The following is a 26,195-nucleotide window of genomic DNA, read 5'->3' on the forward strand; positions in this document are numbered from 1 at the left end:
CTTTCTTATTAACAACAGGAATAGTCACAGATAATTATGTAATTTATCCCTTGGACAAATTTTCAGATATGATATATTATTATAGTGAATTGGAGAAAGGTTATAAACCAATAATTACCCAATGCAAATAAATGAAAAAGACAGGTATTTAGTATTACCATTGATTAAATCAAGTCTCATTTCAAAGTGCTGGAACATTTCTTTAATTGGTTTTTCTCTTCTCTCCCCTCCTCAGCCCCCTCCCAGTTGAAGCTAATCTAAAAAGTAAGAAATCTTTGTTCAGCTCTCCAGGTTTTCAAGTGCCTAGAATAGGAGGGCAGACATTTTCTTGGTTCAAGGGGTCACTATCTTTGACGATATATGAAGAAAATTTATAATTTTTGCACATACACTTACGTACCTATTGCACAGCTTAATTTAAAAAACCTAAAAGACTTTTGGAAAACATAATTCCTTTTGATAATTAGAACTATGTACTGTTTTACGACTCCATATACACCAACATTCATGAAAGTACAAACTTTAATTTGGCTCACTAGTCTACAAACTTGAAGGTTAATATTAATTAAATAATTTTTAAAAAAAGGTGAATTTTGAAAGTGATCAAGAGTACTGAAAATAAAACATTAATCAAAATTTTTAACTCCTATGGCTACATTATGCATATCAGGAGGGAAAGCTAGTCACTGAATATCCCAAAATATTTTAGAGGTTTTCACATTAATCATAATGTATCTTAGCAATGTTTTTTCAACAGCATTTCATTTTTTTCTATGAGATGTGAAAAAGGTTAAACCAGGACTCTATTATTCAAAAGAGTTTTCTCACATTTATAAATACGAGTTCTTAAGGGATAGAGCTAGTAAAATAGCCAGACAGTATTAAATTGATGCTAATTTACTTACTGTCCAATATTTTCCACATAATGGAAAATTTTAAATGAGTTAATATCTTAATTTATTCCACCTTTCTGTTATTAAAAATAAGAATAATACAACTTTTCTACTTTTTCCTAGCTAACAGTTCAAAGTAAAGATCTTAAGAATATGTTCATGTTTCTCAGTGTGACAGATGTCCTGCCCAGAGTCCAAACTAAAGAATTACTTAATAATAGATAATGTGCTCCAAATATCCATCACAGATACCAGCATGCTAATAGTACCAAGTATACCAAATGATTTACCTGTAGCAAAAGAAGTGCATCTGCAATGGAAACACACTCTCTTTCATTTCTTTTTTGGATTGGTTTTGTAGATGGATGTTGAGCTGGAGTCTTAACTGAGGAGCAGATTGGAGAAGTTGATACTTTCAGCTACCCACACTATTCAGTACTTCAAAAATCCAGCTCTTTTAAGACCAAAATTCTCTCAGTGGCACCATATTGTGATGAATCATGGAACACATTTTCTTAAAAATGTAAAACATTAATACAAATAATCAGATACCACACAAATATTGCTTACTTGTTTAAGTTTCTTCAGATCTTCATCAAGCTCAAGGTTGTCCAAAATAACAGCAACAAACAAACTCAGGAGAATCTATAAAATGATAAGACAGTGATTAAAAACAAAACAAACAGCACAATGCTCAGGAATAACCTAATCATTCATCTATATCTATATCTATATATATATTTTTCCCTTCTCTGGTTTACAAATATACAGTATCCTATTAAATGGGGGAAAATTGAAAACTGGAAAACTAACATGAAATCTGTTAAGAGTTAAACATGAAAACACATTGTTTGAAAACACAATATGACTTTTTATTATGAAAATAGCTGCTCAAATTGAATCCTCTTTATGAAATACAATGAATTATATGATTAAAATAAAAGAAATACAGTGAACCAAAAGTTAGCTTTTAAACTGTTTTTGTTCTTATATTTCATAGGAACTTTTATTTTACATTTGTATTTGCCTAATTAGTTCTAATTACAAGGAACTATCATGTTGGCCCATTTTACTAACATCTTCCCTTTTGTATATCTCATACTTCTTTTTCTCCTCATTCATGCATTCAGTTTCCTAGAATTTATTAAAAGCTTATTATATGACTGGCACCACAGTAGGTCTTAGGAATAATATAAAGTAAAAAAAAATCCTGCCTTCAGTGAGCTTACATTTTGTTTTGGCGAAAATAACATGTGTACAGATGAACAAAACATATGTTAACCTAGGCAGGTGGGGAGGGGAAGGCCTTCTTTAGGATATGGGCTTTGTGCTAAACCTTAAAGGAAGTGTAAGGTAAAGGTGAGGAGAGAGTATGTTTCAAGACATGGGGTACTGGCTGTTAAGAGATATCTAGCAATTGTGTTTTCCATCTATGAAATTAATTGCTAAAAAGGTCAAAGCAACTTAATTAGTGATTGAAGATTTCTTCATATCCAATGAGTAAAGAATAAAAGAAAATAAATTTAGATGAAGCATTGTAACCCAGTTACCAGGTAAGATTTCTCCACAGAGTTGCTGCTGCAGTTTTTTTTTAAGATTTAGTGATAAAGATTTTATTTTCTCCCCTATTTTTCTGTTATTATGAAAATTGTCCTAACATTGGTTAAATGACCACCCACAAACTAATATCTTCAAGTCCTCATATATATTCTTCCATGTGTAGCTTTGCCCTTCCCCTTTTCATTTGTCCATCCAAATCCTTAAAGGCCAGCTGAAGTCTTGTAAGTCTAAGCTATTCATGGACACTCCCATCCACAATGTTCCTTCCCATTTCTTAATTACTACAGCACTTTCTGTCTGTGCTTTTTTTTGTTGTTGTTCAGTCATTTCAGAAGGTCCCAACTCTTCATGAGGCTGTTTGGGATTTTCGTGGCAAAGATACTTGAATGATTTGCCATTTCCTGCTCCAGCTTATTTTATAAATGAGGAACTGAGGCAAACAGGGTCAAGCAGACTGCCCAGGATCACACAACTAGTAAGTGTCTGAGGCCAGATTTGAAGTCAGGAACAAAAGTCATCCTGATTCCAAGCCTAGGGCTCTATCTCCTGTGTCACCAGTTACCCATACTATACTATACTATACCATAAGCATTTAAATATGTTTATTGATTTACTGATTTAATGAGATCGCTGCTGCTTTGTTTTGGTATTCAGCTTTCAATATCACTCTACTGTCTTATTTGTGTCATTCAGTCATTAAAGTCATGTCTGACTCTCAATGACTCATTTGGAGTTTTCTTTGTCATTTCCTTCTCCAGTTCATTTTACAGATGAGGAAACTGAGGCAAATAAGAGTAAGTCATTTTCCCAATATCACACAGCAAATAAGTGTTTGAAGCCAGATTTGACTTCAGGTCCTCTTGATTCTAGCTCTAACACTCCATGCTGGGAAGACACGTTCCAGATTATTGACTAAGAAAATCATATGGGGAAGAATTGTAGAGAGATAGACTATACTAGATAGAGAAAATAACTTTAGCAATGATTTATCAACACAATTAGCACTGTATAAGAAGAATCTTATGAGAAGATAGAGAAAGAAGGTCTGGACTAGGTGTTAGGGGAACTAACATTTTTTAAAATGCCTTCAAGCAGCTTACAATTTAAATAACTATGGTATGAAGTATGGTATGTTATTAAAAATAAATATGGTATGAGGTAGAATTTGATGAAGACGTAACTGGAGAAAGTGCTGTAGGAAAAAATAAAGGGGATAGGCAGAGCCATTGTGGTAGAGAAAAAAGCATAATTCACTTGAGCTTTCCCCCAAATAACTCCAAACATTTTAAATAATGCCCTAAAACAAATTCTGGAGTGGCAGAACCCATAGTATTATGGAATGAAACAAATCTTCAAACCCCCAAACTTAGAAAGTCAGCAGGAAAGGTCTGTTGCACCAGGGTGAGAATGGAGTGTAATCCAGTGCAGACCAAGCCCCCCAAAATCAAGAACAGGTCTTGAGAATGACTGAATTCGTAAAGGCTTCCAGAGCTCTCAGCCCATAGACAACAAGACTGGTCAGAAGGAGATTACAGATTATCTCTTTGCTAACACTGAGGCATTTTGTTTGTTGCTTTGGTCATATGAGGATCCAGCTCAGAAAAACCATGAAAAGAGTCAGCAGTTTGATAAAGGAGGCATAAGAATATGATAAAACAGGTACAAAAATGTAAATGAGGAGAAAAATGCCTTGAAAAGCAGACTTGGACAAATGGAAGGAGAGCCTCAAAATTCATTGAAAAAAAAAGAATTTATTAAAAAACATAATTGGCCAAATGGAATGAAAAGATAGAAGAACTCATTGAATAAAACAGTTCCTTAAAAATCAGACTTGGGTATGTGGAAGATAATGACTCTATGAGATCAAGAAATAATCAAATAAAATCAAAAGAGTGAACAAAATGTGAAAAATATCCCTGGAAAACAACCAACCTGGAAAATAGATCTAGGAATGATCATTTAAAAAAAATTATTGGACTTCCTCAAAGTCATGATCAAAAAAAAAAAAAAAAAACAGACATCATCTTTCAAGAAATTATCAAGGAAAACTGCCTTGATATTCTAGAAACATAGGGTAAAATAAAAATTGAAAGAATACATTAATCATTTCCTGAAAGAGATCCCAAGATAAAAACTCTAAGGAATTCAAATTCTAGAACTCCCAGGTCGAGAAGAAAATATTGCAAGCATCCAGAAAAACTATTCAAGTGTCATGGTACCACAGTTAGGATAACACTAGATTTAGCAGCTTCTACGTAAAAGGATAGAAAAGGATTGGAATATGATATTCTGAAGAACAAAGGAGTTAAGATTATAACCCAAAAATCATTTATATAGTAAACTGACTTCAGGGGAAAATAAATATTCAATGTAATTCTAGACTTTCTTGATGAAAAGACTAGAAGGGAAGAAAAAATCTGGCTTCTAAACAAAAGACTCAAGAGAAGCATAAAAAAGTAAAAAATAAATGGAAATCATTAGGGAATTAATAAGGTTAAAACTGCATTCCTATATGAGAAAATGACATAACTCAAAAAACTCTCTCATTATTAGGCAGTTAGAAAAAAGGAGAAAGAGAGAGAGAGAGAGAGAGAGAGAGAGAGAGAGAGAGAGAGAGAGAGAGAGAGAGGCAAGATATTCATAGAAGGGCATCTTTTTTTGGGGGGGTATTAGTTAGAAGCAAAATACTTTTGAGGAGGGACAGGGTGAAAGGAAAAAGAGAATAGATGTGGGGACAGGATGAAGAGAATTGTTAGCAATAATAACTGTGAAAAAATTTTGATGCATATTTCTCTAACAAAGGTCTTAGCTCTCTTCATAGAGAAATGAGTAAATTTATACATATAAAAACCATTCTTCAATTGACACATGATCAAAAAATATAAACAGTTTTCAGATAATTTAATCAAAACTAGGAGAAATGCAAATTAAAACAACTCTGAGGTATTACCTCATACCTATCAGATTAGCTAGGATGACAGAAAAAGGGAATGATAAATATTGGCGGGATTGTGGGAAAATTAACACTAATGCAGTTGAAGGAGTTGTGAATTGATTCTACCATTATGCAGAGCAATTTGGAACATGCCCAAATAGTTATATCAGCTCTTTTTAAGTGGAAAAATATTAGAAATTGAAGGGTTACCCATCAATTGGGGGATGGTGAAAAATTCTGTGGTATATGATTATGACAAAATATTATGGTGCTATAAGAAGTAATGCTCAAAGAAAAATCTGAAAATCTAACATTAACAGATGCAAAATGTAATGAATAAAACCAGAATACTGTAACCAGTAGCAGCGATTATAAAATGATCTACTGTGAATGGCCTAGCTATTCTGAGCAATCAATGACCCAAGACAACTCTAAAGAATTTAGGATGAGAAATATTTTCCCTCTCCAGAGAAAAACACTAATGGAGTCTGAATGCAAATCAAAGCACATTTTTTATTGTTTTTGTTTACTTTGATCCATGATTTCTTTTATAGCATGACTAATATAGAAATATGTTTTGCATGACTACACATATATAACCTGTATCAAATTATAGTCTTACCAATGTGGAAGGGAGAGGCAGAAGGAGAAAAAAAATTGGAATTCAATTTTAAAAATGAATGTTGAAAAACATTTCCTTCTCCCCTAATTCCATATACATAATATTTGATGATTATGTGTCTTGGGGCTTTGCTTTTTTTTTTCAGGGAACTTAAGCTTTATGTTAAAAGAACTCCTTTTTTTATGAGGAAGAGAAGACCGCATTTGAAGCTAGAAAAGTAGAAGAAGAATTTCATTCTCATGGTCATCATGTTTGGGAATGATCCTACCATAAGATAAATATGCTAAGCTGGCAATGTAAGACTGGCAGGGAGTAAAATCACACATATATTGTGCAGAGACTATACAACATCTAACACAATAGACTGAAAGCTCCTTTATGATGGAGGACATTTTTTGTCTCCTTTTGCTCCCTAGCACTTAGGACAGTACCTGGAACATAGCAGGAACTTCAGGTTTATTGGTTGACTAACTGAAGACTAGAGAGGTCTGGTAGAAGAACTACAATGACATTATTATAAGACTGCTGATCACAGTATAATACTTTTACTTTTTTCTTTTGCTGTTTGCTTGTTGATGTTTTTTTCTTTTTTGATCTGATTTTTCTTGTGCAGCATGATGTATGTGGAAATGTGGTTATAAGAATTGAACATGTTCAAACTATATTGGGCTATTTGCTGTCTAGAGGAGGGGGGTAGGAGGGAGCGAGAAAAATATGGAATATAAGGTTTTTCAAGGGTGAATGTTGACAACTACCTTTGCATGTATTTTGAAATATAAAAAACTATTATAAAAATAAAAAAAGAATAGTGATTTTAGACATCAGAAATATGTAGAGTATCCAGTTCAACTTTGTTTCTTTTCCATTTGAGTAATCTATTTTTCATTCATATTTTTTTGGGGGAGGGGACTATTTAACATTTTGTTTTTGTTTTCTCAGTTCTGGCACAGATCTTCCCACATAGAAGTCATTTAGTAAGTGTTGGGTGAATTGAATTGAATTCAATTCAATTCTGTGGGTGAGAATGATGGTGAGGATGGTTGGCAATATCAGGAGGGACCACATGTCCAGTAGCATTAATGAGTATTTTTTTTTAATTCAACAGGTCTCTTTTTGCTAAAACAATGGGCAAGATTCTACTTGAATCTGGGTTACAGTCCCAGATCTTAGTCCCAGTATGAGGAGGAATACTAACACATTAGAGTTTGCAACCACAAGGACCTTGGTCACAGCTCCAGGAATGAAAAAAAGTACCTATGGTAATTCAAAAACTAGTGCATAGTACAGAAGAGATTATATCACCTTGGGAGAACCAAAGATTTACAGGTTTCTACAATTAACACTGAAAACAGCTGCACAAAACAAAATGATGCTTAGAACCGTACCCCCTCCACTTGGGAAGCAGAGCCCCACTTTAGCATGAAGTTAAAAGTTAGGATATAGATTAGAAAATGCAAAAAACAACAGAAAAAATTCTGATCATAGAAATTTACTATAGTGACAAAGAATATCACAAAACAGACTCAGAAGATGACAACAGTCACATTTCCTGCATCCTACTCAAGATAAATATGAATTCATCTCAGCAGGGAAGAGCTGAGAAGGGTTTTAAAAAGCAAGTTCGAAAGGTAAAGAAAAAATTGAGAAGAGCAATGAAAATGAAACAAAAAATAATGGCAAAGCATAAACAACTTGGTGAAGAGGCACAATAAATTCTGAAAAAAATAATATTTAAAAACCAGAATAGGCCAAATGGTAAAAAAAAAAAAGCAACAAAAATCTAATAAATGAAAAGAAGAGAAAAACAACTTCAAAACCAAAATTGGCTAAATGGAAAAAGAGATAAAAAATTCACTGAAGACAACTCCCTAAAAAGTAGAAGTGAACAAATAGAAAAATAGGAACATAGACTCACTGAAAAAAATTCCTTAAAAGTTAGAATTGGGCAAGGGGAAGCTAATGACTTTATGATACATCAAGAAATAATCAGGCAGCTAAGTGGTGCAGTGTATAGAACAGCAGCCCTGAAGTCATGAACATGTGAATTCAATACTTTCTAGCTGTGTGACCCTGAACAAGTCATTTAACTCCAATTGCCTCAGCATGAAAAAAGAAAGAAAGAAAGAATCAAACAAAATCAAAAGAATGAAAAATAGAAGACAATGTGAAATATCCCATTGGAAAAAATAATTGCCCTAGAAAATATATTTAGGATAGATAATTTCAGAATTATTTGGACTATATGAGATTATCAAGGAAAACTGACCTGATATCCTACAACCTGGTATCCTATTTCCTAGGTATCCTATAACCAAAAGATAAAATATAAATGGAAAGAATCCACAAATTACCTCCTAAAAGAACTCCTAAAATGAAAATGCCCAGGAATATTATAATCAAATTACAGAATTGGGTCAAGGAGAAATTATTGCAAGTATCTAGAAAGAAACAATTCAAGTATGGGGAGACATGGTCAGAATAACACAGGATTTAACAGCTTCTACTTTAAAGGACTAGAGGACTTGGAATATGACATTCCAGAAAGCAAAGAAGCTAGGATTACAACCAAGAATCAGCTACCCAGCAAATACTTCAGCAGGAAAATGGATATTCAGTGAAATAGAGGATTTTCAAGCATTCCTGATGAAAAAGACCAGAGATGAATAGAAAATTTGACTTTCAAATACAAGATGTAATAGAAGCATGAAAATGTAAATCAGGAATGAAAAACCATAAAGGATTCGGTAATGTTAAACTGTTTATATTCCAACATGGGAAAATGATATTTATAACTCAAATACTTTCTCATTACTGGACAGTTAGAAGTAGTATATACAGACAGAAAACAAAGGTGTGAGCTGGATGTAATGATATGATCATGTAAAAAATAAAATTAAGGGCTGAGAAATAAGAATGCACTGGGAGAAGGGGAAAGGGAGAGGTAGAATGGGATAAATTCTCTGACATAAAAGAACCCTGAAAGAGATTTTACAATGGAGATAAAGATAGGGGAAAGGAGGTGAATGGGTAAACCTTATTCTCTAGAGGGAATAACATACACACTCAGTTGGGTGTTGATATTTGTCTTATCATATGGGAAAGTAGGAAGGGAGTGGCAGAAGGGAGAGCTAATAGAACAGAGGGCTTTTATTTTTGGACTGAGGTAAAAGTCAAAGTCAAAATGTTATCTAAACTCATGTGAAAAATGCTATAACTCACTATTTATGAGAGCAATGCAAATTAAAACAACTCTGAGCTATTTCCCACTTGTCAGATTGGCTAATATGATAGAAAAGGAAAATGACAACTGTTGAGGGGCTGTGGGAAAAGTAACACACTAATGTGTTTTTTGGTGAAGCTGTATACTGATTCAGTCATTCTGGAGAACAATTTGCAACTATACTTAATAGGCTATAAAATCTTGCATACTCTTTGACCAAACAATACCACTACTAGGTTTATATCACAAAGATGAAAAACAAAAAGTACTGTGTATACTAAAATAATTGAAATTTGAGAGGATGTTTATCAATTAGGGAATGGCTGAAAAAGTTGTTTTATACACGCACATGTGTACGCACACACACACAGACACACACACATATAAAACAACAGTGATGGAATTCTATTGTACTTAAAGAAATCATGAGCAGAATGCTCTCAGAAAATCCTGGACTTACATATATTGATGCAAAGTGAAATGAGAAGAACCGGGAGAACACTGTACACACTAACAATAATATTGTATGGTGCTCTATGATGACCAACTTAGTTATCCTTAGCAATATGATGATCTAAAACAATTTTGTAGGACTTATAATGAAAGATGGTAATCATCTCCAGAGAAAGAACTGGTAGAGTCTTAATGCTGATAAAAGATACTTTTTCTTTATTTTATTTTTCTTGGTATTTTTTGTCTTTGTTTTCTTTCACAGAATGTTTTAGATTGAAATGTGTTTCACTTGATCCATATATAATCTATGTCAAATTGCTTACTTTCTCAGTGGGGGGAGAAGGATAGATGAAGGGAGAGAATCTGGAACTCAAAATTTGGAGAAAGAGAATGTTAAAATTGTTTTTACATGTAATTGGTAAAATAAAATTTTAAATAAGAGTCAAAATAAAAACAAAGAAAAGCAGCATAAAAAGCATCCTCAATTGAGTAGAAAAGGAGTGCACAAAATCTCAAGGATAGAAACATAAGGCTCCTGTTGTAGCTCTTGTGGAGTAGAAGCAAAGAACAGGGAGAGAGGAGACATAGTGTCATCCAATAGAATACTATTTTCACTATTCTTTCTAATTGGTTGACGAGTTATGTTGCTTTTATAACTGCAAATACTGTCAGGGTCTTCAAAATCCATTAACCTGTAAATTTAGCATCTTGAGGAAAATGCTGTAGGGCCCCACCCTACTTACAGCTATGCTAGGACTTAAATTCATTTTTTTTTTTTTATCTCATCTTAATACACAGGGAATGTGTAAAAGAATCAATCAAATCAGAAATAACTGGATGCTGTTAATGCAAATCACAATTTCCTTTGAAAAAATAGTAGCAATGCATACGAACAATCTAAGATAATAAGAAAAATGATCTATAAATATTTATTATGTATTATTATTCAATATGCTTTTTTTCAAAATGGCCACATCTTGTGCCAAAATAGTTCATTAGCTACTAAATGTACCTGAAGGATGTGTACCAAAAAGTATATTACTGTAGTAGGGAACTTTTAAGAGTTTTATACCATACCAATTTTTGAGAAGTTCATAATGAATCATTACTAAGATGAAACACTTTATTCATTATAATTTGCCAACTCTAAATTATTCGGTCACCCTGCCCTGTGATAGAGCTTATAACATTTTTTATTTCTGAAACTACATTATTACCTCACAGAATATTATAATAGCCTCTGCTACTTTAGGAAAAAATATTCCTTCTACATGCAAAACTTCTTAATATTCATTTAAAATGCTGCATATAATCTTTAGTTCTATCCCCAAACCACTAATAATTTCCCCCATGCTTTTTCACAAGTTTTTTTTTTTTGGAAATTTTGAAAATCTAAGCCTAAAAATGCATTTCAAATTAAAGAGGAAAATTCAGAAGATAGGGCTCTGATTCTATCTTTGGAAAGTTTTCCTTGGAGATATTCACAAAACCTGGGGAAAATAATGACATACAACGTTGACACTGTATATATACACTGTTTATTTACATACATTGGTATATAGGGGGTCTATAATATGAAAAATGAGTTTGATGACCTTATGCATTTTAGCTCAAAATGCTATGATCTTATGAAAAAGATTGCAGTTAATAATGTGCAGTTTTAGTGCCATAAAATTTAATAACATAGTTAATACTGCATAGTTTCACTATCACAAAAAGACAACTGCTCTGCCAAGTTACAGCCTTAGTTTTATGTTTAGGGTGCCAAGAAGTTGAATCACTAGTACAGACCAAACATCCACAATGCTACAGGAAGATCATTGATTTAGAGATTTAAAGGATCTTAGAAGTATTCATTTCAACTGCTTCATTTTATAGTTGGGGAAATTGAGTTTCAGAGAGGAGAAGGGATTTGACTAGGTCTACACAAGGAGTAAATATCTAAAATGGAACTTGAAGGGATTTTTTTCCCTGATTACTGTGTTCATTGGGCCATTTTACATCTAAAAGGAAGTTAATATGATCATTTCTCCTTAGATGTTTCAGACTCAGCAAATCCAACAACAAAAAAATATACTTACTTCTTCATAACAAATTTATGACTAATGGTTTAATTGGACAGAAACAGCATTAAGTGCAGTGTCAAGGACCCTGAGATTCAGATCAGGATAGCTCTGACACTTCATGTAACCAGGAGAAAATTTCATTTCATTTATTTGAATTTCTTGTTTAAAATGAGGATGTTTTCCTTCCCAGGGCTTTTGGGAGGAAAAGCTCTTTGCTGGCCTAAAAGTCCCACACACTTGTAAATTATTATCATTAAGCCTCAAGAGGCAAAGGGATAAGGGTGGGACTGGGAGCCAAATTCTAGCTGTGGCACATTTATAACCTCTGTGACCTGAGCAAGTCCATTATGTCTTTTTAAGGCTGAGAATGCTCATCTTTTTTTTTTAAATAACTTTTTATTGACAGAACCCATGCCAGGGTAATTTTTTTTTTACAACATTATCCCTTGCACTCACTTCTGTTCCGATTTTTCCCCTCCCTCCCTCCACCCCCTCCCCCAGATGGCAAGCAGTCCTATACATGTTAAATAGGTTACAGTAGATTTTGGATACAATATATGTGTGCAGAACCGAACAATTCTCTTGTTGCTCAGGGAGAATTGGATTTAGAAGGTATAAATAACCCGGGAAGAAGAACAAAAATGCAAGCAGTTTATATTCATTTCCTAGTGTTCTTTCTTTGGGTGTAGCTGCTTCTGTCCATCCTTGATCAATTGAAACTAACTTAGATTGTCTCTTTGTCGAAGAAATCCACTTTCATCAGAATACAATCTCATACAGTATCATTGTTGAGGTATATAATGATCTCTTGGTTCTGCTCATTTCACTCAGCATCAGTTCATGTAAGTCTCGCCAATCCTCTCTGTATTCATCCTGCTGGTCATTTCTTACAGAACAATAATAATCTATAACATTCATATACCACAATTTACCCAACCATTCTCCAATTGATGGGCATCCATTCATTTTCCAGCTTCTAGCCACTACAAAGAGGGCTGCCACAAACATTTTGGCACATACAGGTCCCTTTCCCTTCTTTAATATCTCTTTGGGATATAAGCCCAGTAGAAATACTACTGGATCAAAGGGTATGCACAGTTTGATAACTTTTTGAGCATAGTTCTAAATTGCTCTCCAGAATGGCTGGATGTGTTCACAATTCCACCAATAATGTATCAATGTCCCTGTTTTCCCACATCCCCTCCAACATTCTGTGTTATCTTTCCCTGTCATTCTAGCCAATTTGACAGGTGTGTAGTGGTATCTCAGAGTTGTCTTAATTTGCATTTCTCTGATCAATAGTGATTTGGAACACTCTTTCATATGAGTGGTAATAGTTTCAATTTCATCATCTGAAAATTATCTGTTAATATCCTTTGACCATCTATCAATTGGAGAATGGCTTAATTTCTTATAAATTAGAGTCAATTCTCTATATATTTTGGAAATGAGTCCTTTATCAGAATCTTTGACTGTAAAAAATGTTTTCCCAGTTTATTGTTTCCCTTCTAATCTTGCCTGCGTTAGTTTCGTTTGTACAAAAACTTTTCAATTTGATATAATCAAAAATTTCTATTTTGTAGTCAATAGTGATCTCTAGTTCTTTTTTGGTCATAAATTCCTTCCTCTTCCACAGGTCTGAGAGGTAAACTATCCTATGCTCTTCCAATTTATTTATAAGAGAATCTGATCTTCAAAAAAATGGGGATAGGAATAGATTAAGAGTTCTTAGCGTTTTTTTTTTTTTAAATTCAGGTCTCAGTTTCAAAGTCTATCATCCTAGATGCTTGAGATTCTGTTGTGAACTCTCTCCCTCTCACTTTGCTCAATAGACATTTTTGTCTGCATAGAGTATCACTTTTAGGCTTAGTACAACTCACTGCTCAAGTTACTGAAAGTTGTCATTTATTTTTATGTTTTGCTTCATTGCTTTTAAAGTGCCTTTCTCCATTCTTAACCTTCCTCTGGCTTGTTTCCCTAGTATCATGACCTACTTTACATTTGAACTCAACATACAGTCATGCCCTCTTCCCCTTTCTTTCAATTTTCATTTTCCATTTTCTTTTTTTTTTTTTTTTTAATAGCTTGCATCTACTCTGTGGTTCCACCCATGTTCATCTCTCCACATATCCTAAAGATGGCCCTTTAGCTGAAATGTCATCTTTAATCTTATTTCCTTTTTCAAGTGTGAACTTTATTAATAAGTGCTAGTTTTGTTTAATTTGAAGCTTATGCCTGAAACTCAGCAGGAGTCTGGCCAGCAGACTATAATCGGTTTTGTTTTGTTTTGTCATTTACAATCATGTCCTACTCTATATTATCTTGCAGCCTGTGGCTAGAAACAATTTCCATCTTTTTAATAGGATGAATTTAATCACAACAATATAAATTAGGATATTTTCAACAGGGATACACTATCAGTGACTTTTAAAAACATCAAATTATATAATTCACACTGGACTATGCTGCATTTTGGCCAATGAATATATATTTTCAGTACATGGATACTGTATAAGCTATGTTAGGATTTCATTCCTTTGATATTTGCACTTAAAAGGTAATAAGACTATTTTAATGCCTGCTAAATTATTTATATTTAAGCATTCTCATCAAATTTTTTTCTTTGAAATCATTATAAGGGAAATTACACACGAACCTAGTGTTTCTTTCATGTGGTAAAAGTTATATGCATTCTATATTCACCAATCATAGACAGAATTGGTTTGAGAACGGGGAGCATATTATCAAACTTAATTAAAGGACAATGTGAGAAGACAAAAACAGAGAGAAAACAAGCCATTTGATATGAGGGTGGTCCAAAAAGAGTGCTAAATAATGCTTATGGAATATGCATTCACTGTGCATCCTGAGTTTAATTTTTATTCTAGGCTGACAAATTGGTACCCTCCAGGGGACGATGAGATGACATGCTGCTTTTTGTTCCAGTACAAGCTGTAGGAAAACATGTTTTGCCATTTGGCACATGTCTGGCCCTGAAAAATTGAATCAGGAACACACACAGTCAGATGGCACCACTGGCCAGAGTGGATGACAATTATCTTTTTGCTTAAACATGATTATTTATGGTTGTTAAAATAGTTAACAGGAAGGAAATAAATACTTGCAAAAGGGTTTAAATTTAATACATGTTAAAACTCAAAGACGCCATCATGAAATAGGGATCAAAATGACTAATAAGTAGCCCAAGGTTATAATCTTCAAATTATACATTCAGATGACTTCTTTTGGAAAAAATCTTATAAATGGGATGCTACCAAAAAAATCAACCAGCTCACTTTGGTACCATTAATTTCAATACTTTGAATCAAGATTAATCATCAATTGCTGAAGAATTGATTATTGGTTGGATATCCAGAATTATATTCATTTATAATACTACGTAGGAGAAGCAACCATGGTATAGTAATAATTATGAATATTATAAAATTAATGTAAATAATTATAAATAAAAATAAACGTATTATAAAACTTAATAAGGCAATTACTAATAAACCCCACACTAGCAAAAAGATCAAAATTTGGCCCTGGAGTTAGTAACATATCAGCTCATACTCTGACTTAGACATATGTTGTCTATATGATCCTCAGTAAATTATTCAATCTCTCAGTACCTGGATCAACTTTTGAAGATAAGATATAGCAGAGATCCTTATTGATGGAAGAAATTTCCTTGTGGCAACAAAATTACAGCTCCAATTCCTCCTCCCTTCAGTTCCAGATACCAATTACAAAATATTACAGGGTTAATAAACTAAAATACAGTGGAATTATATATTCAAGTAGTTGTGTGACTTAAAATTTGATGTGACATAGACTATAATTTACAAAAGCCTGCATGTTTCCTTTGTGTGTCTTCATCAAATACGCTCTTGAAACAAATACAATTTTGTTGAGATGAATAAATGAATGCTTTCTCGTTCATTTGATACGAAGTACTGTTCACTAAACATTTGGGATATAAACAGAAAAAGGCCATAGAAAAAGCTTTGTTCTCCAGCTCACATCTCAAGGAGAGGAGACAACACATTAAAGAAAGATCAATTGCATTGTAGTTTGAAAAGCTAGTAATACTCCATCTCATCTAAAAGAAGAAAATTGTTGATTTTCACATCATTCAAGCTATGTGAATAGTCAAGTAGTCTGCATAAAGAGTGCATTCTCCCAATCATGGGAATAATTATCTCTCTTTATAGCTCTATTGAATAGCATTGAGGTCAAAATATAATTATATTGTTTAGTAATTATTGACATTTTTCAGTACCCTTTTTTGGTAATAATATCCCACACTTTCCCCCTATGTTTGGTGTCTTCTATATCTTAAGTCTTGAGAACTGAATTTTTTATATTCTCAAGATTTTGTTGTCTTTTATGAATAATACAGTAGTTCTTCCCATTTTATCTGTCCAGATACATTTCTTTTTTTTCTTGTTTTTTTGTAGCAGAAAAGTAACTGTGATGATGGTAGAGTCCAATGTGGCATTTTAAATACCATTGATAGAAAAAAATGTTGATTTGGGGGTGGAGGGTTTGTGTGAAGAAACCTTGACCAGGCTTCTTCATTTTTTATCTCTTTGTTGTTCTTTCAGTTTTCATCCTTAAATATTCTTTACATGATCTGGCTTATTTGGGATCCATATATTAATTTTTGTCTTTGACTGCTTCTTGCTCTTTTACTCCTCATAATGTGATACTGTTCATACTTTTCCACCTTAAGATTTTTTCAAATAAATTTCTATTCTAAGTTAATATAACTTGTGGCTATTATATTTTTCTATTTACCAGTAAGTCAACAAGTATTTATTAAGTGTCTATTTATTAAGTGTCTACTATGTGCTAGGCACTGTGCTAAGTGTTGGGGCTAAAAGGGAAGGGAGAAAATAGTTTCTCTTTTTAAGGACTCATAGTCTTAAAGAGGATCAAGATTTTGCTGACTAATGTGGTTTTAAGTGCTTTTGCTTTCGTCTGTGCCAATTTATTACTTCAGTTTAAATTCATTAAATTCAATAAAATTCATTAAATATCATCTGACACAGATGGTATTCTATGTCAATGTTTACTCTTTTATGCATTCCCCAATTTTTAATGTCACTAAGTTTTTAAAAAACATCAAATTTGAGTTGTCTCAAATAATGTAGCTCTCCATTTTTTCTTCAAATTTAATCTAATATTATTAATTTTGATTTTGGCTCTAGCAAGCTGGTGAACTTTTTCTATATAGCTAATTGATACAGAAATGACTGCACTGGTAAAAAGCTATTTTTTTGTAAACTATCATATAGTTTGTAATATCATATAGAGTGTAAATTTCACTCTATATATTATTTTCAGCTCACCATTTCTGTTATTCTTGATTCTTTTTTTGAATCATCTATTTATGTTTATAGTCTTCAAAACTTTCTCTCATTTATTACTCCTGAATCATGTTTTCCAATAGTATCTTCACCATCTTTCATTATGAACACTCTGGATGTAAAGTAGGTATGTATCTTTACTAACAGAGGGATTTTCCTCACAGGGAAATTCTTATGCTAACTGGAATTACAGATTTCTTCTCCCATCCACAAAATATTTTACATTATTTTTCATCTTTTATGTCTCTAAATGACTGTATTATTATTTATTAGAGGCATCTGGTAGAATACTGAATAGAACATTGGCCCAGGAAATCCAGTTCAAATTAGATCTCTGACCTGATTTGTGTGATGATAGGCCAGTCAGTTAATTTCTTTTTCCCTCAGTTTCCTCATCTTTCAAATGGGAATAATGACAGTATTTATTGCCTAGTATTATTATGAAAATCAAATATCATACTATTTGTAAGGCACCTAGTACAATGACATGTAATGAGCACCATATAAACCATATAAACCCTTCCTTTTCCTCCTCATTTAAAAATTTGCTATTAAGTCAAATTCTTGAAAATTGTCCTCTTAGTAATCTGATAAGTAAAAAAAAAAAAAAAAGAAAAACCCAAGTCAAGCTAGAAATTTGGGTAGGATCATGGGTTTGATTATGACCTTATCACCAACATTGACTATCTCTTCAATTACTACTTTTTCTTTTATGTCTATAAAAATATTTCCCTGTTGTATTTACAGTGAGGAAGCATGATGAAAAGAACTGAGAGCTATTTCTTGAGTAAGAAAAATCTATGTTCATCTCATCTCATACACTTGCTGATTGTCTGTCAATAGGCAAATCATAAAAACAGTTTCCTTAACTTAGTCAAACAAGAGCATAAAACTTAATGAGCTCTAAATTCCTTTCCAATTGTAAATCTGTGATCCTGTGTGGCTTGGTAGACAGATTGATTCTGAAATCATTAATACTTTGTTATTATGCTAAATGAAATTTTTTATCCTTTCTCTTTTCCCCAAATTTTGTTAAGTACATAAAGTCTTGAATGTTGTGGATTTATTTTAAATTTTGTTACTTTAGCAAAGTTATTAATTATGTTACTTTTTTTCAATGATTCTGTATTTCAGGGGTTATTAATTTTTTGGTTTTGTTTTGTTTGCATCATGGTTCCTTTGGGCAAGCTGGCAAAACACTTCTCAGAAAAAAAGTTTTTAAATACTTAAAATTAGTTACAAAGGATTAAAAAGGAAAGAAATTTTATGGAAAAACAGTGATCAAAATATTCTTAAAAAATAAGTTCACCAACCCAGGTTAAGAACTTTTACCTGAGCCCAGCAAAGCCAAGGGGAAAATTACCTTAATTCTAATGTTTACAAGTCAATGGCAAAGCAGAAACTTAAATACTGGTATTGTGACATCAACATATGGCCTAAGCTATTTTGTCTATGTCACAGTTTTGCCTAGGATCAATTCTGTTCTATCACTCTGTTTGCCATACTTTCCCTAATACTCTCCACTAGCCTCTTGTGATTTCCAGCTTATCATGTTTTATCTAAAAAGTAAAGTTGCAAAAATAATGGTATAGCATATCCTTGTAGAAATACACATAATTATTAAACCTAATAACAACAAATCATCTTTTACTGCATAACGTTTTATGACAATGATAATAAACCAAGGAGAAGGAAGAGGAGGCACTAATTTAAAAAGTAAAATAAGACAAAAATGAAGACAAATGGATTAAGCAGCTAATATGCAAGAAGTTACACATTGAAAAAGTCAATCTCAAGTATCTTAGATAAGAAATGAAAATAATATGAGTAAAATAATAATAACTTTCTCCTACTAATAGGTCATAAATATTATTCTTTGATAAAGCATAGAAAGTAGTGATTTATCTATGAAAATGAAAAGTATAGTAACTTTGAATAAAAGAACAGATCCATAAAATACTGGAGCTCAAAAACATGTCCAAGCTTGGCTATTCCAGGGGATATGGAGAGAGACTGCTTCTTGGTCTAATTCTTTTAACATTTAAACAGAATTCATTTTCCCCATCACTTTCTTGTGTCTTGAAAATCAATGATATGATAAATCAAGTCCTCACTTACAATGCTTACAGTTTCCAGGTATAAATGCCTACATGAAATTGCTTCTTACTCTCTAGTATGAGCTGACTCTAGCAAGCCACTATAGTTGCTAGCCATGGACTATTGCCACAGATATTATGGAAAAGAAAGTCAAGATTTTAAAATTTAAAAAAAATTACTTCACTATTTGCAGTGTTCCTTTTATATACCACAATATTTTCTACATGTATTTCCCCACGTTCTTCTATTTCTATAGCTCCTCAGCTATATAGTTTGCAAACAGTTGCTACTCAAGTGACATTTTTCTAAAGTGATCAGTGAGTTAGAAAGAGGGTTTAGGACATAATAACTAATATCAACATAGTGCTTTATATATAGTAGTTACTGCAATAATTATTTCCTTGTTATAGATGGGGAAACTGAAGGGAAAAAAAAGGAGGCTATGTAATTTGTCCATTGGTCACATAAACGGTAAGTGGGAGAGGCAAGATTCAAATCCAGGCTCTTGCTAACTCTAAATTTAGAGGTATTTTTCATTTCAAAACATCACCTCCTATGTCTTGGAAGCAGGTCAGGTCCAGAATTTGTACTTTTCATTTCCCTCAAGTATGGGAGTAAAAGCATGGTACTAGATCAATCATAAGTTACTAGTATTCAGGGCTGCTTCTTGAAGATATGGAGGTCCCATTCACTGACACAGGCAAATTATACTGTTATGCAGGGCTATGCAATATATTCTTCAATGTTCCCTAGTTAATAGTTTCTAACTTTATTTACCCCTACCATGGAAATAGATTGTGAAGTGATTTCTGTTTTTCTGACAGGATTGAATTTCTCATGGATTTTAATGTTTCATTTTATCAAGCTATTCCTTCACCTACCATCATGCATTTTTCTCCCATGTGCTCCTTTCAGGAGAACACAGCATGAAAACATTGTGCTGATTTCTAATTAACAAATAGCACCCTAAGGTCTTAGTTTTCTGTCTCCGGTTTAATTACAGCTGTGAAGAGAATATAATGAAACTGAGGAGAGTGTCTCTACATGATAAACAACAAGCCTTGGTTTCACTGTTAGATTATCTGAACTGTGAATGCTTACAATGGTTAAAAAGTACCAGATGAGCAAAGGGATCTGGTTCTTCTAGCAAGGAGCCATACCTGGTAAAGAACAACTACTTCCTTTAGAAATTTGAAAGCTAGTTCATGACATGTGGGAGATCAAAGAATTAATCTTTTGGCTCTCATGAAGAATTTTATAATAGACTAAATATGATGCTCATTATAAAACCCAAGCTAAAATTAAAAACAATGGTGATAAAAAATTTCAGTGTTCCATGTCTAACTTACCAGAGTAGCGAATAGATGATAAAGAATGAAGTAGATGGCAACCACAGGTGCCCACATGTGGCCTACAGCATTGAGAGTCTGGTCCATGACATCTACCCATCCTTCCTGGGTAAGAATCTGGAACATTGACATAAATGCCTAAGAGAAAAAAAAAGAAACATTAAAATACAAGCATTAGGTCTGAATTGGTGCTGAAAATTGGTTTATGTAGGTACAATTTCAAAATGTAGGTTGTAAGGTTAAGAAGAGTCAAAATGAATGACTATCACCTAGGCATATTTATGGTTAAAAAGCATCAAGGAATAAACTTGTAAGAATCATAATTAAAAAATTAAACATATAGTACGGGAAGGTGAAAATAAGAAAATCATTGATACAATTATTCAATAAATATTTACTCAAGGCATTCCTAAGATGAGACATATATGTATATATGTGTGTGTGTGTGTGTGTGTGTGTGTGTATGTATGTACATATATATAGTTCTTGACTCATGGAAATTAGAATCTAGTTGGTCAGATAAGTAATGAATGAAAATAATTTTTAAGTTTAGAATAGAAATGTAAAAATAATTTTATTGATATGATATATTCCTTAATGTCATTTATATTTCCCAAAGAATTCTTCTCCTTTCCAGGGAGTAATCCCTTACAATGAAGAAAAAAGGAAAAACAAAAAACAAAAAAAGCTTAGTAAAATGAATCAACATATAAAGGAGTCTAATATTATATGCAATAATAATCAAGCTAAAATATGAAAGTACATGCTTTCAGTTGCTTTCAATTGCTCACAAAGTGCCAAGTCCAGTTGTTCCCCTTGTTCCCATTCTTTCTTTATTTGTATGGTAACTATAAGACTCTTGAAAGTAGACCACTGCCTCATGGAGATCAGTTAGAAACCCAACGTAGCTTAATCATGCTGATTAAACACAGGAGAGAGGGACTGCTTTTATTATTAATATATTATATAACATATAATATAATATGATATAATATTACATAATATATGAATATAATATATTATAAATGAATTTAATATATTAATCTATTAGAGAGAATTGATTAAGGAACATAATATTTCAAACACAGTCCTAGGCACTGGGGATGAAAATGCAATGAATCAAATAGTACCCTTGGACAAGATGATTATGGCTGATTAAATTCTCATCCACTATTTGTTACTTAAATGGAGCTTTTTCCCAAGGAGATACTTTAGAAATCTATACCTGAAGGTCTGAAAAACACCCTCAATTTTCCCAGGGATCTACCCTCAAATACACATGTTCAGAAACACTGACAACATATCCTCAGTTTCCTTGAATTATTTAAGAATTAATTTTGAATTTGATTTAATTAACTTGAATTAATTAAGAATTCCATACTTCTAAGTATTTTTTCAAAATAAATACAAACTCTCCAACTAATACACAAACACCTGGGAACTGGACAGTTTGTAACCTTGTTCATTTTCTAGCCCAGGAAAGGAAAGTTATTTTTAATAACTGCAAACTGATGTTAATTTTTTTCACTGATGCATATATGTGCTACCTGTTTAATGTATACCAAACAAAGAGCTGTGTTAGTTCAAAGAAATGCAAGAAAGTTTTGGTGGGAAAAAAAGAAGGAAGGCTTCGTGGAAATATCTGAAGCATTAATAGAAATTGTTCAGATAATGTTATGTGAACAAAGGAATGGTGGTGAGAGGCCATGGGATGTGTTTTGGGAATAGCAATTTATCTTTTTTGGCTAGAATTTTGAAACAGAGCAATGAGGGATTAAGTCTAGAAAAGTAAAATGGAACTTCCCTTAGAGGTTTGTTAGTAAATATTAAGTATCAGCTCTCTGAAAACCAAATTTATGTAATTTATTTTAAAGTTTAATCTGCATTATTAACAATTTATTTTAATCATCCTAAATCTAAAAAATCAGTGATAAATTGAGCACTGACTTGTAGCCAACTTTCAAGGCACAAATGATCATATGATGAAAAATTAATAGCCGGTAGAACTGCTGAGAGCTAACTCCAATAAAAACCCGTGATTGGTTCCTTGAAAGCTAAGTTAGGAGGTATTAAACAGCCATTGAGGTTTTCGATCAAGGAGATCAGTCAACAAGCACTTATTAAGCACTTGCTATGTGCAAAAAAGACCTTGTGTTAAGTACTGTGCTAAGTACAACAGAAGCAGAATGACAGTCTCTGGACTTGAGGAAGTTGCAGTCTATTTAAATTTTTTTTATTTTTTTTCTTTAAAGATTTCCAATTATTGGTATTTACATGCTTAAGGGGGAAGACAGCACAAAGGAGGGAAATAATAAGTTGCGTGTGTGTGTGTGTGTGTGTGTGTGTGTGTGTATGTGTGGTGGAAGAAAGTATTACTGTTGGTGCATGGAGATTTAACAGTGCAAGCCTGGAGAGAGAAGATGATATTTTTAGCATAGATCTTCTCCTTAAATTATAAGTTTTTAGGAAGAACTTTATTAATCAGGTGAGTCCTGAAGTATGGAGAATGCTTCAAAAATGAGAAGTAGTCTCAGGATGGGGTGAGCTTCCGGGGTGTAGAAGTTTCTGTAGCATGGCAGAAAATGTCATGCACATAAAACAGCATTGTATTCTGGAGATGAATGGGATGAAAGTAACATGAGCAGATCTATGGTCTTAAAACAGTTCTTCCAGTTTCTTATAGGTAAATAATGTTTAAATAATGCAAAAAATTTAGGAGGGTGGTGAGCTGTCTTAGCTCTTGTTTTCTTCAGATCAAGCTACCCATTTAAAATTCCTAGTAGATTTTCATGTTTTGTTTCTGAACCACAACATGTTATTTACAGCATATTAGAGTTGCATATCTAAATGCTAATATGACAACACTAATAACACACTTTTGCTCTTATAGTACACATCTGCCAAATTTTTCTACACATTTTAAATATATAGCTTTTAAAAACATTAGAAAATTATTAAATGATACAGCCATGCCAAACATCTTAATAACAAACATATTTTGTGTTTTTAAAAATGGCCTAAATCCAAGGCCCTGATAAGGCTAAAAAATAAGGAATTTCAAATAGTTGGCAAAGCTTTTAAGGTTTGCTTCATTATAATAATTAGTATGTAGAGCTAGAAAAAATAATAACAAAAATTCATCTGGAAGGGAAAAGAATGAAGATCAAGTGAATAATTTTTTGCTTTTTTGTTTTTTAATATGAAGGAGGGCAGTGCTTCTGAAATTTGTTAGCAGTAACAGATTTTAAATTGCATTAAAAAAATCAGGAATCACTGAAATAGTCTGGTACTGACTGAGAAATAGAATAGTAAATCAGTGAAATACATTAAATATACAGTACAGAGTAAGAAATGACCATAGTAATCTAAAGGTTGATAACCCCCCAAATCCAAGCTTTTAGGATAGGGATTAGTCATTTCAGCAAAAATTGCTGAAAACAAGAAAGCAATTTGGCAAAAACTAGGCATAGATTCACTATTGTCTACTAGAATAAGATCAAAATGGATAAATGATCTAGACTGAAAAGGTGCTATCACAAGTAATTTATGGGAGTGTGGAAAAAAGGAAGAATATATGACCAAACAAGAAATAGAAGAAATAGGAAATAAAATAATTTTTTTATTAAATGAAATAAAAAAAAAAACCTTCCACAAACAAATCTAATGCAGCCACAATAAAAAGGAAAACAAGGATCTGAGGGGGGAAAACAAAACAAAACAAAACTTTATAGCACGTTTCTCAATAAAGATTTTCTAAATATGTAGGAAACTCAGTCAAATTCACAAAAATAACAACCATTCCCCAGATGATAAATGGTCAAGTGATGTGAACAGCCAGTTTTCAGATAAGGAAATCAAAGATATCAACAGTCATATGAAAAATGCTCTAAATCACTATGACCTGCTTTTTAATAAAAACACACTGATACTTTGTAATTGTTTCCTTTTCTACAAGTTCATTAAACATCCCTTGAATAATTCATCTTAGAACTTTCATAGTAAATAATATATGATTATATTAAAAATATAGGGTGTCCTCAAAGTTTTAGTCTTTAAAAGTCTTTTGTGAGGACTGAAAGAGTGTTTATAAAGCACTGTGCCTGGAAATAGTAGGCACTTGACAAATGCTTATTATCCTCCAGGCTTAAACTGCATCAAGTCTTTTGTGACATTCTGCACAATTGTCATATTTATGCTGCAAGTTATTGCAAAATTGGTACTGCTCTCAATACTGATTGCAACTTTATACCTATTTTTTAAAAAATTCATGGATGATTATACCTTCCATCTGGGCATTTTATTAAGACTTTTAAAGCCAATTATTATCTTTCATGTCTCTCCTTTAGGTACTTTACTATGATCTTTAGACTAAATTATTTTATCTTAGTAAGTTAGCAACCCTATCTAAAAATTTTCCCCTGACTTCATAGCCACACTATGCTTCCTCTCCCTTCCACCTTGCCCCAACTTCCTATTCGTTTCATCAATTTACCTCATCCGCCAATATGCTCTGAACATTTTCTTTAACTTGCACTTTGTTAAACTTAACTTTTCTTATTTATATTGCCTTGCTGACAAACAGCTCTTGCTCTGTGATTGTCTTTCCTAAGGTCTTTACAACTAAATCATTTACTTCTCTTATGTTTTAGTTTTTTAAGTGGATTCTTACCACTTCTCTATGCATTCATTCAGTTTTTATTTGAAAATGAATAGCATAAAAACCATTTTTAAATTAAGGAGATCTATATTTTCTCTTTTTTAATCATATTATCATCATTATTGTTAACAGAGATCAACAAATGTCTCTGTATTATTGAGAGATCTAATTATACCGTTGTCCTGTCCACCATAAAAACTCTTACTTTCATATAACTTTTATATGAGATAATTTTACTCAATTTTCTCCTTTTCCTCTCCTTTGAAAACATCCCTCTTTCTTACCTATGCATTTTTAATATTATTCCAAGATAATCAATAATCAAGTCACTTCCATGCCTTCTATGATCTTTGTAATGGTCCTAATAATGATAAATTCTTAGATGTTACATGCATTATCATCCTATAAGCAGTATAGCCTTCCTGTGTCACTTATGATTTCCTTTATGATTTTTCTTTATCTTTCTTATTCTGGTCTCTTCATCAAGAATGTTTGAAAATTCTTTATTTCATTAGATAACTATTTTTCCTTACATCTGAATAGGTTATCTTTAATTCTCAATCCAGCTCTTTTTTCTTTTTGAAATATCATACTCTAAGCTTTCTGCTCCTTTAAAATGGTAGCTGCTGAATTTTTGGATGATCCTAACTGTGGCTCCAAGGTATTTGCATGGGTTCTTTCTGGATGCTTGAAGTATTTTCTATTTGACCTGGGTACTCTGGAATTTGCTTATAATATTTCTGGGAATTTTCATTTTGGGATTTCTTTTGGATTGTGATCAGGGGATTCTTGAATTTTCTATTTTACCCTTTGGTTTTAGGGTTTGAGAGCAGTTTTTCTTGATGATTTCTTTAATTGAAGTCTATGTTCTTTCTTTGATCATGGATTTCAAGTAGTCCAATAATTCTTTCATTATTTTTCTTGGATTTATTTTCCAGGCCAATTGTTTTTTTTAATGAACTATTTAACAT

The 26,195-nt window shown here is 32.5% G+C and overlaps 1 protein-coding gene across 2 annotated transcripts in view; it reads right to left on the reverse strand.

The window, feature by feature from the left end:
• The window catches only part of NALCN (sodium leak channel, non-selective), a 476,168-nt gene that overhangs the window by 153,362 nt on the left and 296,611 nt on the right, over positions 1-26,195 (reverse strand). For both annotated transcript variants that reach the window (XM_031958631.1, XM_003765762.2), the window contains exons 14-15: positions 20,568-20,705; positions 1,464-1,538 (exon numbers count right to left, since the gene is read on the reverse strand). In XM_031958631.1, the coding sequence (XP_031814491.1) occupies positions 1,464-1,538; positions 20,568-20,705 (213 nt within the window). The remainder of the gene's footprint in view (positions 1-1,463; positions 1,539-20,567; positions 20,706-26,195) is intronic.

Source organism: Sarcophilus harrisii, chromosome 3, assembly GCF_902635505.1.
Source record: "Sarcophilus harrisii chromosome 3, mSarHar1.11, whole genome shotgun sequence".
Taxonomy (NCBI): Eukaryota; Metazoa; Chordata; class Mammalia; order Dasyuromorphia; family Dasyuridae; genus Sarcophilus; species Sarcophilus harrisii.